Below are 15,933 nucleotides of genomic sequence, written 5' to 3'. Positions count from 1 at the left end.
ACCAGAGAGGCGTTGTTCAAGGTGGCGTTGGCGTAAAACGGCGTATAATCGAGGTCTTTAATACATTATTTCTATGGGGGTTTTGCTGGACCAAACCAATTTGTCGTAAAATGTGGGGCATCGCATGACCGGGGGACATATAATCGAGGTTCCACTGTAGTTCGTTTATGAGATTCATTGTCATTTGTATGTTAGTTTTCTGCTTTGGACACACAGAAAAAGGGCGCGCATTTGATTAGGGGGTGTGTTAGGGGAAAATACTGCCAAATGAATCAGCAGTGTGTTTTGGTCTTTTTTCAGTATCTTGTTTAATTTGCCCCGAATGTTGATTTGATGAACTTCGTCAGTCCTGTCAGGTTCGAACTAATGGAAGTAGACCTGTACAGACATTGCAATGAAAGGGCTACCTATAAAGCTCTTTCACCACTTCTTGTATTTTAGAGCATGCAGCATTTTAATGCAAAAGCATTATATGGCTCACGAAACAGAAAATCCGGTGGCGTTCTGGAGATGGCACAAAAGCATCACGTGGTCACACCTGATCAATGGGAGGCTTGCGCCAGTAGGTACTGGGTTCCTTGAAGCACCACCAGATGGTGCTCGCCTCCGCGCATCCCCAGCCGTGCCGGGGAAAGAAAAAAAAAAGAACCAGAAAGCTCACCTTCAAGTAAAGCATTTGCCGCAAGTGTTTCTCAGTAAAGATTATGGTTGCATAAGCTGCAGTTGCTGCCCTGATGCATTGGTTTCGCCCTGGCACAGAAAGCCCGCCTTTTTCATTGATCGGCATGGTCACTGGTTCTAGCCTTCATGATCATGGCGCTCCCGGTTTTCAGAATCGTCAATGTCATCGACTTCGCAAGCTCGTACTTCTTTGAGTCTTGCAAAATTTGCTGCTTCGTCTCAAGCGACACAGCTTTGCACTTTGTCGGTGCACCTACCGCTGCTTCCGTGGCACATTTCCGCACTCGCTGAGAGAGAGAGGAAGATTGTAGAAAGGGAGCACTGGCGCCATTTGCTTCTCATTTTATTATTTGATTTTTTCCCTACTTCTCTTTTTTAGACACTTGTACGATCGCTGGCGGTGCAGATGCGAAGCAGGTGATGCCACCTTGTGGCACACTGCGCCAACTTGCGATGCTCTCCGTGGCTTTCGTAATTGGCACGTGCGCGGGATGCGCTGCGCGGTAAAGGCAGCAGATACAAACTCACGTAGGCGAACTTTTTGCCCCGTCTTAGTTAAAGGGAACTTAGTAATGCAAATTTCACGATTATTTTTGGAAAATGCCACCCAGAATGCAAAATTTCCATCGTTATATCTGATATGCGGCGACTAACATATCGTTATGTATGGGTTCTTTTCTCATAGTCCTAATGCATCAGTTGATACTCTTAAGTCGACTCATCTTTTATAATATCGTTATGTGTAGTATCGTTATAAATGGACTACACTGTATATTGAGGTCTAGCTGTACTCGTGCTTGGTTATTATAGGTTTCAAAGATACATTCTCTAATGTGATACTTACCTGCATGAGCATGCAATGAATGAGATGAACCATTCTTAAAAAAAATTTCAGTGACTCTGAAGATGAGGAGGACGAAACGACACAGTCAACCACGCCAGCCAGCTCAGAAAACTTGAAGAGCAGTGGTAAGTGGGTTGTTTTATTTATGTATCTTGTTAAGTGATGTACAGTGAACAGGTGCGGCTACAAAACAGTCACAATTGTACCATGCATTTTTCCATCTTTATTTTTTTTGTGCGATGAGCATGGGAAATTTTGTTGCTTATTAGCCCATGAAAAATGACAAATGCAGTTTGGTTACATTTATACTTGTGCACTAAGAAATGTAAGGAGCAAAGTGTTTTCTTTAGAGCAGACGCAGAAGAAATGTGTGGGAAAGCAATGACTTCAGCGAAATAATATGCATGTTCAAGGAGTGTAGGGCCTAAAAATCGGCTGCTACATTGTAAACTGGAAACAGGCATGTGCACGCCTGCAGTAAAATGCACTTGTCTTGGATGGGTAATGTTACCTAGGATGTGGCATGGAGGTTTGTCTATTGTATATCGCATTTGCTTGTCGCAAGTACCCACCTTTTTCTTTCCAAAAATATGGGTAAGATAATTGCCTGCGCATTACATTTGGATATAAAACTAAAATGAAGTTGCAGTATTTGCAACAGCTTTCTGTTGGTGCCAGCATCATCGCCATTGCCATCACAAGATCGCGACAAAAATGTTTTTGTGTAGGTTCATGACAATGTTAAATGCACTGCTTTCATTATGAAAACTAATTAAAAAAGTTATGTTACATATTTAGTTAACAGTAATAGAGCTTAATCATCTGTTCTTGCTAGGGGTGTGCGAATATCAAAATTTTCGAATATGAATCGAATACGAATACTTGGCTTCGAATAATGATATGCACATGCATTTATTAGCAAGTTTGGTTAATTGTTATGTTGGAACATTGCAATTACATTGTCAATGTTAAAAAAACTAGACTAGAGGGCCATTATACTAAAAGATTGTGTGTTTGGCTCATGTGAATGTGGCAAATTTAGTAATTCTCACTAGCTGTCCTCGCCAGCCTGTACCTTATTATACCGCATCAAATGCCCATAAAACTCTGGAGGCCTTTGACCCTGTGCCAGTCATCACTCAACGCACTTGCTGTCAAGCAATATGCTCAGGAACTAACAAATAAATATATAATAATCAAAAAAGGTACACCCTCGCTGTCCGCAAACCCGTTCCCCTTGCTATTGAGAGGCTGGCTTTCCCCACAAGTTTAAATGTTTAGTGGCTAAGTGTGCTTTACAGGCGAAATTTCGCTAGCAGCACGAAATCATCACAAAATTCTGCACAATATCGCCCCAATATTCTTAGATTAGATAGACACAAATGCTAAGAACCGTGTTTGCTCTTGCACAGCCAGCAATATATTCGATTTCATTCGAATATTCGTATCCAACCAAATATTTGAAATGCTTGTAATTAAAAAAAAAAAAAAAACTGGGGAAATGAGAGGATTATGAATTTTCCTCAAGTGCTGTGATGATGACACGCGCCGCGCATTTGTAACGACTTTTGTCCAAAGCAATATTGTAGATGTGGTTAACTCTAAAATAAACTGCTTTCATTGATGCTGTTCCAGCTGCATCCAGTGTGGCTACGAGTGAGGGTGACAAGCTTTCTTCTAAGTCTTCATCAGACTCGGGCACCCAGGGGGGTCAGAAGAAGCGCCGCCGAGTCATGAAGTCTGTGAAAAAGACTTTCAAGGACGAGGAGGGATTTCTGGGTGAGTTCACAAGCTTGACCAGCCTGGTAAAACGATGCACTTTGTATTGCCCCATTATGTAGTTAGCTGTGGTTGTGGAACATGGTGTTGTGCGAATATTTGAATGTCCGGATAGCTGTTTCGTATATTGTGCTATTCAATATTCGCTTAGAAAAAAAATTTAATGTTTTACTTTTTATATTGTAATGATGGTTACAGCTTCGCCACAATATAGTCGTGTTATGCGGTGAAGCATATCTGCCATGCAGTGAAGCTTACAAATATTGGAAAAGGGGCGCTGTAATTGGGCCAAACATACATTCCTTATATACATATTTCCATGTGCTGTCTTCGGTCACAGTACAAACACCTAGATGTCTAATAAGTGTAACTAAGATGTCTAATTAGAATAAAAGCATTGGTATAGCACTATCTTCTGTTTACGCTTCCTGTAGTCGTTGCAATAGTATACATTTTCAATTTGCGCATAGTTTTACTTCTGTGTCCTTATCAACTTCCTACATGCACCAACGCAGTTGCATCATGCATCATGCTCTTTGCATCTTTGACATTAAGTTAACAAGTTCTACTGCACTAAATCTTGGTTGCACTGCACTAAATACAGAGCAAGTAATTAATTCCAACATGCAGTAGTTGTTATGCATGCGAGTTTGCAGCCACTTCTCTGCACAGCAGCTATTCAATATTTCATTAGAAAATATTTGTCTCAAATCACTGCTTTTAATTCACTTTTAACTCAACATCTACTATTCGCACATGCTTAATATACAGTGCAGTAGAACCTCGTTCATACGTTTTGAAAAGTAACGTGGGAAAAACTTACCAGTTGGGAAGACATACGATCCAAAGCCATCCCATATACAGTTGTGTAAGGCCTACACTTCTTAAAAATTTCTCACACGGTGTGGTCCTTACACTAGGCTTAAGGCTATTCTCTAGCCTGCTATCCTGCTATGCAGCTACGTTATCCTGCTATGCAGGATAACGCAATCACTGGTGACTGACTATGAAGTCAAGAGTTTTATTCAGTCATCCTGGTCGATTCCACTGCCCTCATCATTTGACAAGCTTGACTCAGTGGCGCCCTCCCAAAGCTGGTGGTCCTATGTTCAATTTATACCGTTCCCTTTACACTGAAGCTCTTGGCGACAGTGAACAATTTGTCAGAATTGACTACGAGCCTACACTTTGCTTTCCATTCTTTATTGAGCTCCACGTATCGCTCCACGGCTGACCACTCTGTCCACTCCACACCACACACACTGTGCCCGCCAGTCCAAGTCCGCCACCTTGTGCTTCGTCCAGCAACTACACTCTACAGTCTCCTGTGAAACACTTGCGCCATCTCTCGACGATCCCCTCAGCTACTTTGAAGTCCACTGATGCCGCCTCTCCCTCCTTACAAATCATCATCACCAGTGGCATGCGCCTGAAAGCACAATGCAGCTAAATGGCAGCACAGCCGATATCATTGACGTGCACTGGATCTGTGTCGCGTGATCCGACGGGATGTGGTGATGATGCCATCGTCAGCGGGACAGTAACTACATGTAGTGCCATCTAGTAGCAGGTTGCAGAAATTAACCAGCACACAGATATGCACATGAGGCCTAGCGAAACGTTTCTTTCCCTGAATTTTCACACTCCAAAGGGCAGCTGCATGCGGTGGGCCTTACACGAGTAAATATGGTACTTCCAAATTATTCTGAACGAAGCAAGTAAACTGTGCATATGAGTGTGATACCGTGAAACCCCGATTATGTGACTTTCCTGGGACCGTGCGGAATTCTTGTATTATCTGGGCATCGTATAATGTCTATAATACACAGTTTCACGCTGCAGAGTTGTGAGGAGCTTCAGTTTAAACTATAGGTTAATGTATTTGCACGTAAATAATGCAACCACGATAATAAAACAAGGGAGGCTTTTGATCTCAGAGAAAGAAAGAAAAAAAATAATTACAATTATCATTAAAAATTATTATGAAGTCATGCCATAAAGAAACAGGAAACGTGGCATAAAAGTGGATGCCTGCAGTGCTTTAATCATGGCTAACTGTTGTTGCAAAATAAAGTTAAAAAAGAAGAATGCTGACGTCTTTGTCACTGTTGGTGAGAACGGTATCATTCTCCTGAGACCCACCGTGGTTATTGGACAGGCAGCACTTCAGAAATGCCCACCACACAATCCCACAAGCAAAGCCTTTCATGGATTACGCAGTGATCTACCCTGCGACTTGGAAGACTGCTCGCTTGATGCACCTGCACCACAGTGCTGATCATCTTGATCAAGGTCGTGATTAATGCGCTATAACCACATTGATGCGGCACTAAGAGTGTACTAAATCAGAAGACAGATGGTGAGAAATGCACAGTGGCAACTCCCAGCCCGCTGCTCTTGCACGAGGCGAAGTAGCAGCAAGTACAAAAAGCAAGAGCACAGCAAGCAGGTGAGCCAAGCCAGGCCCAGCGCCTGCGATGTGATAGAGAGAAATGTAAAAATAAATAAATGGAGGAGCGCGGCCATGTGGCTGGCACCAGAGCAAAGTCCATTCTATTTGGGTGGTTTCATATTGCCACGCCGGCGCAATTCGCAATGCGTGCCCACGTGGACTGTGATGTTCATGGGCATGGGCACCCTCCCCCTCCTGACAGAGGAGACAGCGTGAGGGAGCTACTGGAGTTTGGCGCCACTTCTGTCACATCCGCTCTTCATCCGTCATTGGGTACCCGGCTTCGAACTGGTCGTCATGTGATATGGGGCATTCGTAATCTCGTGTTGTGTAATCAAAGTGTTTAATGCATTATCATTATGGGCAATTCGCGGGGACTGCGCTAATCTGTTGTAGAACCTTGGATGTCACATAAACGGGGTATGCATAACCGGGGTTCCACTGTGCTAAACAAAGTAGATTGTGAAATGCTCCCTGTGTGCAAAATGCGAGCACAAATCAGCCATCGGTTTTCAAAAGAGCCCGTTATAACTTGGTACTCCCGCAATATCAGGAACTCTGCACCGAAGTAATACCACCTTTTTGTCCATCTCAAATGAAAAATTTAGAGACTAGGCATGAACATCAGCCTTGTTTGAGTGCTGTTTTCTGATGTTGGTGTGGTTCCATGGGTACTTTTCTTTGTTGCTCACTTGTCACCCTGTTGATGCTTTTATTGCGAATGCCGAGTAATTTCAGCTTTCTGATATTTGGAAGCAGTCACCATGGTCCAGCCAAGCAGCACGAGACTGTGTGTTATAGACAGCCTGTTGTTTAGAATGTAAACTGTTCTTGCTTCTATTATTAGAACTGTATGCTGCCACATGCCGCTAGTAGTCGCTGTTGCAATTGGGCTGTGTGTGGGGCAGCAGACGCTGAGCTACCTTTACTACTGGCTAGGCTCTCTCAGAGACAATTATACTACACTGGAATCTCATTGATATGATTCTGCATAATACGTTCTTTGGGATAATACGTTTCTTTTTCTGATAATACGATTTGGTTGGATAATATGTTGGATGATACGATTTTTGGATGATAGGCTTTATTTTCCGGTTCCTGTGAAGATTGTACCAATGAGATTCCACTGTATCAGATAATACAGTATAGACCACTTATAACGTAACCGCTTATAGTGCAGGACCGGATATAGTACGGTCTTTTCAGACTCCCGGTAATTTCCCCATAGAACTCCATGTATACGCATACCGCTTACAGTGCAGCCGCGTGAGACAAAATACCGGTTATAATGCGGCTTCTGCAGGAAAATCTCGCCGACAAGGGTGGCAGCGAGCACGCTTCTCAGCAAGGTGCACCCACCGATGGGAGAGGAGACCAACGAGGGCAATGCGGAGGAGGAGCATGAAACGCGGAGCAAACGACCGGAAACAAATGCGCGCGTACGTTGTCTAGGTGACGGAGAAACCTTTTGCTCGGCTGCTTATCAGCCGTGCGTTTTGCACTGAACGCGGCTTCAGTTTCTGTGCACCCGTCGCGATGCGTGTCGTGAAGCGCGAGCGACGCTGTCAATTTAAGCAGTGTCCCGCAAATTTAGTTTGGAGCTACAGTAAAACCTCGTTAATTTGGAAAATCGGTTAATTCGGAATTATTTGGCCGCACATGGGTTAATTCGAACTACTTTCGTTGCTCGGTGAGCGAGGAGTGCCGCAAATGTGGGACGCAAAAGAGCGAGGACGGCGCTAGCATCCAACCGAAACGAAGCGGCGGAGTCCGCATCTCCACAGTCATCAATCGTACGTGAATAACAGCAACGCTGGAACGCTTCGAGCCTATTTGTGTCTTTAAAGCCTGTATTCTTGCGTTTACCTCCGCGTGCTTTTTTAACTGCGTAGTCGTCATCCACGATCGCGTTGATAGCGGCCGCGGTTTTCTCCGCAGCGGTTGCGGCGAACATTAGTTTCGTTTTTACATGGTACAAGCGTCGGCCGCGTGCCTAAAAAACGGCGTAGTCGCCATCGATGATCGCATAGATAGCGACCGCGGTTTCGACTGCAGTTGTTGCAGCGAATGGTAGTTAATTCGTTCTGACTCAGTGCGTGCGTCGGGCGCGTGCCTTCAGCATCGCGAATTTGTCGCCGTTCATGATCGCCTCGATAGCGGTCACGGTTTTTTCTGCAGCGGTTGCGGCAAACAGTTGTTTTGTTTTGACTCGGTGCAAAGCTGTCGAGCTTGAAGAGCACCGGCTACATTGCGATTATGTTTTTGCCAGCTCAATGGCGAAAATGTAATCGCGATGTGTGCACGATAGTACAAAGCGTGTCTACATGCTTGGTCTACATGTTCTGCATACGTGCAGGGCTTGAAAATCGTTGTTTGGTTATAGTGCGGTACCGCTTATAGTGCAGATATTCGCGACTCTGGCGATTTACGTTGTAAGCGGTCTATACTGTACCTATTACAAACGGGCAGAGCTGTAGGGTGTGATTAAGGGTGTGAATGTTCGTCTATCGTGGGTCATGCGCTGTAGAACCTTGTTGATACGATTCCATTATGGATGATTTCTCGGCTCCAATGTTTCTGATCGAGAAGAACAAAAAAAATGACCCAATTGAGCTATGCTTATTTTTTACTGGTTGGTATGTTCCCGGAAAACACAATCTTTTGGTACCAACATTCAATGCATCGGCAAACTGCGATCATATAATACGTTTTCTGGGCGCTAGATGGCATGTAAACAACATGCACGAGGCACGCGCGATCGAGAGCAGTAGCCGCCAGCCACGGCAGCTTTGCCGCAATACTGCCGGCCTGTCTTACGTGAAAACACCGGTGTGCACGCAGTTTCTTATTCCGGTACGGGCATATCTTCTCCTGGGTCGTTGCACGCCGCATTCACAGCTATCTCTGCCAAACATATTGCAATAAGCATCTTCACCTATCTGTTTCACAGTGCATGTCGTCGTTGGAAGTGTGCTGCATTTAATAGGCGATAACCCAAATGCGGCACCATTTACTGCTGCAGACTGCGATCATATGATATGTTTTCCAGCCGCTAGATCACACGTGAACAAGAAAAGGCGCGAGGCACGTGCAGTCGAGAACAGTAGCTGCCTGCCGTATCAACTTCCCCGCAATACTCGCTCGCCCATCTCACGTGAAAATGCTGGTGTGCACTCAGTCGCACGTCGCATTCACAGCTATCGCCACCAACCCTTATTGCTATAAACATCTTCGCCGATCTGTTTTACAGTGTGTGGGGCATAGTGCCGTTAGAAGCATACTGTGTGCTTTTAGTAGGCAATAACCCAAACATGTTGCCTTTCCCAGCTACAGGCATGGCGATGTGAGTGTCACGTTTAGCTCCGGTGGCATCCAGCGTCACCCACCAGCTCAGTTTCGTTTCGGTTGCCCGTCATTGTCCTAAAACACTACGCAATAGGAAAGCAACAAAATGCGTCTCAGCTGCCAGAGCTCAGCAGTTTCACATGCGTCGGCGTCTTGTGCTGCAGCGATTCACGCAATACTTTGCATTACGTAGATGTCAACTACAGTTGAGTCTGTCAAATTTTTTAGTTACTTCGGATAGTACATTTTCCTGGTTAGTAAGTTTTTCCATGTTTTTTTTTCAAAAACATGAACATGGTTTTACTGTAATGACCATAACTCTGCTCTGTGGCACTTGTTTCAACTAATGCAGCACAGTGTTTCCAAGGCACGCTATGAGTGTTTTCCATTTGTTTGTTTCTGAAGGTACTTTGGGCAAGTAATTTTTGGCGGGAGCGCATTGTGTAGGTACTGCTTTGCCAAGCTGTACCCAGAGACCCTCAATCCATGCATTACCGGTTGCGAGTTGGCAGTAATGCAGTGGCTTTAGGTGTGCTCATTGGTGCTGTTTGGCTTTATACACGTGTGAGCAAGCAGCAAGCACATTTTTGTTGCATAACTGGCACTTTTAATGCGAGTGGAGGAAATCCACTAGTGCTGGGGGTCGCTGCGTATGGTGCATATAGATGGCCGCACGTGGATAGAAACAGTATCCTTTTTACCATAATCATGTGTGTACTACTTACATAGTGACACATTTATTCGCTGGTGAGGAAGCAAGGTGAGGGAACATGCCACAGAGCTGCGAGAAAGATGGGAGGTTATCATGGCAAGAGAGAACAGCGTTGTTTGAGACACTGCACCATAATATGTTGTAGAATAGGAATGTTGCATTGTACATGTGTCTCTGTTGCCTGTAGCAGCATGGTGTGACAGCTGTTCGGAACTACACAATGGCTTATTAGTATTGTCACAAGGTAGTTTTATTGGTAAAAAAGTTGTGTCTTTAGGATATAAAAATTTAGATTCGTTAAAGAAACACTTTCAAATACATTTATCTTTCTCTGTTTCAACATGCCTTGTCTGCTATAAGACTGTGCTGTCAATACTACCGTATTTACTCGAATATAGGCTGACTCCGATTCTAAGCTGACCCCCAAAAGTTTCAAGCCAGAAAAAAAAAAACTTACCTCGAATGTAGGCTGAACAAAAAAGCGAGGACAGCATTCGCAAAATGAAACAGCATTTATTAAGTATGAACATGCCGAGCTGATTCTACGTCATCATCGCTGCTAGCTTCGTCGCTATCTTCCATCTTCAAACAGTGCACTATTTTCAGTACCTTCATGTGCATTAGAGATGCTGCACTTTTTGAAGGAGCGCACAATCAATGTTTGCCATCCTCGTTGCGGCGCACGCAAAAAGCACCTCCCGTGGCCCCCTCCAACGATGGACATTTTTCTTATTGATGCCGAAGTCCCGCCCGGCTAGAAGATTTGACGATGCCTCTATGGCTCGCACAACTACCGTATTTACTCAATTCTAATGCGCCCTCGATTGTAACACGCACCCGTTTTCCGTGACGACAAAAAAGTCCTTTACAGTACCGTGCACCTCATCCTTTTAAACAGAAATACACCTTTCTGTCATTTGGAAAAACAGATTTCCTCCCGATGCACTGAAGTTGCGTTGAATAAAAAAAGTTGCAGTTTCGCCCGAACGGCGAAGCATCGAATGCGATAGCAAATTAGTAGACCGCTATACGAAGTAAGGATAGCAGTTTTATCGGCCGTATAGACTTGCAAACATTCGCGTATTAAATAAATGAACAAGCACGGTGTCACGCGCACACAAGCAAACATGAACACATCTCGCTCGTTGACCGTGGAAACGAACTGTCAAAACTCTGGAGTGACGAAGCGCAGCGAGACCTTCGCGCATGCCTCTCGCTTCAATGCGACCTATAAGCGGCGAAAAAATGACGCGCCACGGACTTTCCCCGTCGCAGATTGCTTTCAAGATAGGGCCAAGGTGATCGTATCGTATCGTAGATTACATCCTGCTTCGGTCCACTTAAACCGTTCCGCATTGCTTTAGTGGCGAAAATCCTCTCCTTCTGTTTGCACCAGTCCTGCATGCAAGTTTCGGATTCTTCGAACACCCGAGATGCGGCCCGATTTCCATCTGTCTCCGCACACATGATCACTTTCTTTTTAAATGTGGCATCATGATGAACTCGGTACTTCATACTGATAAGAGGAGACGCAGAGAACGTGAAGACAGACGGTAGACTATTGCCTAAGCATGTGTACTGCAGCACATGGAGGAAGCTACGGTAGCTAGGCTCGACGCACGTGTGAGGCGGCCATTTTGAAATGCCGACGGCTATATGGTAACGCAGATGTGGTAACGCGCATTAGATTTGAGTAAATACGGTATTCGTTAGAATGCGGCACTATAGTGGCATCGCCTGTTTGGGGCCATTACGAGAACGCCACGCCACGCGCCGATGCTACACCATACCGATACGACACAGGTTAAAATGGCGACGTCCCTCGTGTACTTCAGTTGGCTACGGGTGCGGCTAGTAGCGGCTGCGATACTGACTTTTCTAGATGGTGCTAACTATGCACCATATTTATCAGTTTCAGTTAAAAACTGGCGCGTTTTTTAATATCCTTGAATCTACGCCGACCCTAGAGTTTCGTATATGGTTATTTAAAAAAAAAGCTATCGGCCTAAATTCGCATAAATACGGTATACACATTCTGTATTAAAACGAATGGTATGACTTCCCCGAAACTCAATTGGTCATGAATGTTGTTTTCATCGAGTGTCATTGAATTTTACCTTGTAGCAGCAAGAAAATGACGCTTCTAGCAAATGCCATGTGTTGAAAATGACAATGTTGTGTGTTCAGGAGTACTAATGGTATTTATGATTTGAAGAAAGGCTTTTTCTGAACAGGTGACTACATTTAAGTGGAGGTGCACTTTTGCAGCTGCAAAAGTGAGGTATCGATTGCCACATGTTGATAGTCATCATTATTGCATGGTATATTTAGTGTTTTATCTGACGCAGTAACCAAGCTGGTAAAAGAACTGGTGAGCGAGTCTGATGACGACGAAGACCCTCTTCCCAAGGCCCTGAGAGAAAAGGCTGCCCCAGAGAAACCGGCTGGGAAAAAGAAGGCAGCGGCATCGGCAGACAAGAAGCAGCAGTCACTGCTATCATTCTTTGGAAAGAAATAGCAGAAAAAGCTGAGAAAAAGACTGGCACTTATTGTGGCGTGACCTTTTAGCATTAAAGCCTATTCATCATATAAAGACACAGTTAGTGTTAGTGTTGCAAGCTTTCACTTTTGCTATTAGCCGATTGCACATGTGGAGCCAGAGAGAGTGTGGTCAAACAGGACAAGGAGATTCGGAGCAATAAAAATATTCAATGTAACTGAAATTTAAAGTTTAAACTTGTGTGCAAACCATTAAACAATGACAGAACCTGAGCTCCTGCTAATGAATGCATGGAGCTAAAGTATTAATGTGATTAGCATTATTTTCCTACTTCATGTGTTTTGAGCCTGTCTGTCTACCTACCTGTCCGCCCGCCCGCTCGTCTGTCTGTCCGTCCATCTTGGACGGACGGACGACGGACAGCCGGCACAGTGTCCGAAGCTGTCTTAACAGCCTGGGGCACTGGGTATGGGCTTGTGGTAGTGATGCTGTCGTGGTTGTTCCATCGTTGTCATTCCAGCTTTGTGACTTGACTCTCATCATGCCATCATCGTAACGCCTTCTATGCCGACCCAGTGGCCCAATTCGTGCAATAGCTTGGGCCACTAAGTACAGTCAAACCTCTATATGTCATATACAGATATATTTTATAGAATTATTACGTATATCAAACACTTTCTATGTCACCAGGAAAATCACAAGCATTTTTAATTTTTATTTCAAACGGGGTCGGATGTAAAATGGATATATCGAACTCCGCCACCCCAGACCACGTGCGCTCTGTTGACAGGTGGCATGCTTTTCCACAACACTCTCGAAGATAGCGCTGGCATGATGGGTGTTCCCGACTGCTGCGCACTATAACTGCACACATCGATCGTGCCAAGGGCGCCATTTGAACATAGCGGTGTACACACGCAGCGGCTTAGCTAGTTTGACGTCAACGACGCATTGAATTTGCTGCACTGACTCCTTGGTGCCGCTGCTAGTGCTAAGCCAGTGGTTATCGTGTGATCGGAGTTAGGCCTGGTGTGGTGTGGTTGGTGTTGTGATGGCTGCAAACAGGAGAAGCAGACGACCCTGACATTTCTCACAAAATTGGGAAAGTCATCCAGCGTGTTGAGAATGGCGAAAAGAAGTCAAGCGTCGCCGAAGCTTTCGACCTACCAAGGAGCACTTTGAGTATGCTACTGAAAAACAAAAGCGACATGAAGGCCAAGGCAGAAGAAAACCACCACTCAGGCACACGGTGTGTTCGCAAAGCTGCCTTTGAAGATGTTGAGAAGTCTGCAAAAATGGCTCACCGATGTAAGGGCCCGGAATATTCCTTTATCGGGACCGATACTACAGCAGAAGGCTAAGAACTTTGCATTCATTCTTGGCGCCGAGAACCTCAATGCCAGAAGCGGTTGGCTGCAACGTATTAAGGCCCACTTCAACATTGTCGGGAAGACAGTCTCAAGGAAAGTGAGGACGTTAATTACGGCGAGATCAAGAAGTGGCTTGAACAAGAGCGGCCCAGGTTCTCGCCAAGTATGAGCCGAACCAGATATTTAATGCGGACGAAACAGGCCTGTTCTGGCAAATGCTTCTGCGACACTCTCAACACTCGCAGGGACAAGTGCCACAGCGGCAAGCAAGGCAAGGCTCGCATAACAATTCTGTTGGCTGCCAATATGGATGAAAGCACGAAGCTACAACCACTTCTCATAGGCAAGTTTCAAACCCCGAGGTGCATGCGCAACTGCCCCAGTATTCCAGGGACATATTCCTGGAATAAAAAGTCGTGGGTGACTCGGGATATATTGTCACGTAGTAGTGACGGTAAAGAAAACAGTCGCAAAACTGTGTATGACGAAACTGGTTGTTTATTGGGCGAACCTGTGCCCACAAAAGCAAGCTACACTCAAAGTACAACGATAGCGGCGAACACAGTCGGCGATCGTCGAAAATCTGAGCAGCGGCGAAACGCGTCGGCTTTTATACCTGAGTCATCGAAGGTTCCAGAATAATCCCTGGTACGCGCGTCTTCCAGAAAGTTCTAGACAATTCGCGTCGCTCATACAATCAGATAACATAAGCGTCGGTGAAAACAGGCAACGGAAAGAAGCATCGATAACGTTGTAGAAACTTCCGATACAGGCGCGTCCTGCGCCGAGCGATAACGTTTAACATTTGTTAGCCGGTGGAAAGCGGCCGCCGGTGAAAGATAAACATGTATACGTGTCAATATTCCAAAAATGGCTGAAGGCCTGGGACTTGAGCTGGCGAATCGAGCTGGTGCGTCAGGACCGAAAGGTATGCCTTATCATTGATAATTGCACGGCACACCACATCGATGTCCAGCTGAGCAATATTGAAATCAAGTTTTTTGCCGCTGACTACTACGTCGAAGCTGCAGCCATTAGACCAGGGCATTATTCGCACTTTCAAGTCCATCTATGAGCGTCGGCTGATCGATATTTTGCTTGTGAAGCTCCGGATGGACCAAGAGCTAAGATGGACCTTCTGGGTGCCATTCAAATGCTGAAAGCCTCTTGGGACAACGTCAAGCAGTCGACCATAGTTAACTGCTTTCGGCAAGCGGGTTTCGTTGGCCGCACTGAAGAAGCTTCCAAGGAAGCAACCGCAGAGGCAGGACTGGACGACAAGGATGAAGAATACCAGCTTAAAGAAACCTGGAGCATGTTGGAGCGCTTTGTTGTTGCTGAGCCACAAAGCATGTGCATTGAGGACTTCATTGGCGGTGATGACAATGGCGGAGCTGACAGACATGGAGATCAAAGCGGAAGTTATTGCTGAGCGGTCAAACAAGACGCTGCCGCTTCCCACGGCCATGGCCTGGCCCGTGTTTGAAGCTTCAAGTGAGCATTTACTGTGCCCTATTGGTTCATTGATTGATTTATACAAGTTTTTGATGCATTTTTTACGTGGTTTTATATATCAAATTCTGGCTATATCGAGCTATTTCGTAATCACCGCGCTGTTTGATATATCGAGGTTCGACTGTTCGTGCTCGTGGTCGTGATGCCGTCGTGGTCCTTGCATCATTGTCATTCCAGCTTTGCCATCAGACTCTTGTCATGCCGTCGTTGTCACGCCATTGTGCATTCATTGTGCATTTGTCGTCACACCAACCATGATGCCATCATGGTTGTTCCATGACTGTTCTTCATAATCCTTACCACAGCTTCGTCATCTGACTCATCCTCCAACTCTCGTCATGCTGTCATCGTTACTCCATTGTCGCCATACAGGCTTTGTGATACAGTCTTCCTCACGCCATTGTCACCATGCACTTGTCGTCATCTCATTGTCCTCATACCATTGTCATGCCATCGTCGTCATTGTGTAATTTTGAAACAATTGTAGTTATCAGTTTGTTGTCATACCGTTGTCATGATGCCATCATGGTCATTCTATCGTCGTCATTCTAACTTAGTCATCCAGTCATCGGCACACCATCGTCCTCACACCGCCTTCGTCATTCCATCTGCATTAGTCCTTCATCAATCTATCGTAATCAAGTTGTAATCATTCAATTATGCTGTAGTTGTGCGTAGAGAATATGCTATAGTTGTCATGCCACTATCGTCGTGTCATCGTCAGACATCTGCCAT

At 45.2% G+C, this 15,933-nt stretch overlaps 1 protein-coding gene across 1 annotated transcript in view; it reads left to right on the top strand.

Moving 5' to 3' along the window:
- The window catches only part of LOC119450736 (DNA polymerase delta subunit 3-like), a 37,383-nt gene extending 24,853 nt beyond the window's left edge, over positions 1-12,530 (top strand). Inside the window, exons 10-12 of the mRNA XM_037714248.2 lie at positions 1,577-1,650; positions 3,161-3,304; positions 12,162-12,530. Of these exons, the coding sequence (XP_037570176.1) occupies positions 1,577-1,650; positions 3,161-3,304; positions 12,162-12,331 (388 nt within the window). The 3' untranslated portion in view covers positions 12,332-12,530. The remainder of the gene's footprint in view (positions 1-1,576; positions 1,651-3,160; positions 3,305-12,161) is intronic.
- The last annotated feature ends 3,403 nt before the right edge of the window (positions 12,531-15,933 follow it).

Source organism: Dermacentor silvarum, chromosome 4 (genome assembly GCF_013339745.2).
Source record: "Dermacentor silvarum isolate Dsil-2018 chromosome 4, BIME_Dsil_1.4, whole genome shotgun sequence".
Taxonomy (NCBI): domain Eukaryota; kingdom Metazoa; phylum Arthropoda; class Arachnida; order Ixodida; family Ixodidae; genus Dermacentor; species Dermacentor silvarum.
This window is presented reverse-complemented; position numbering and strand designations above follow the sequence as displayed.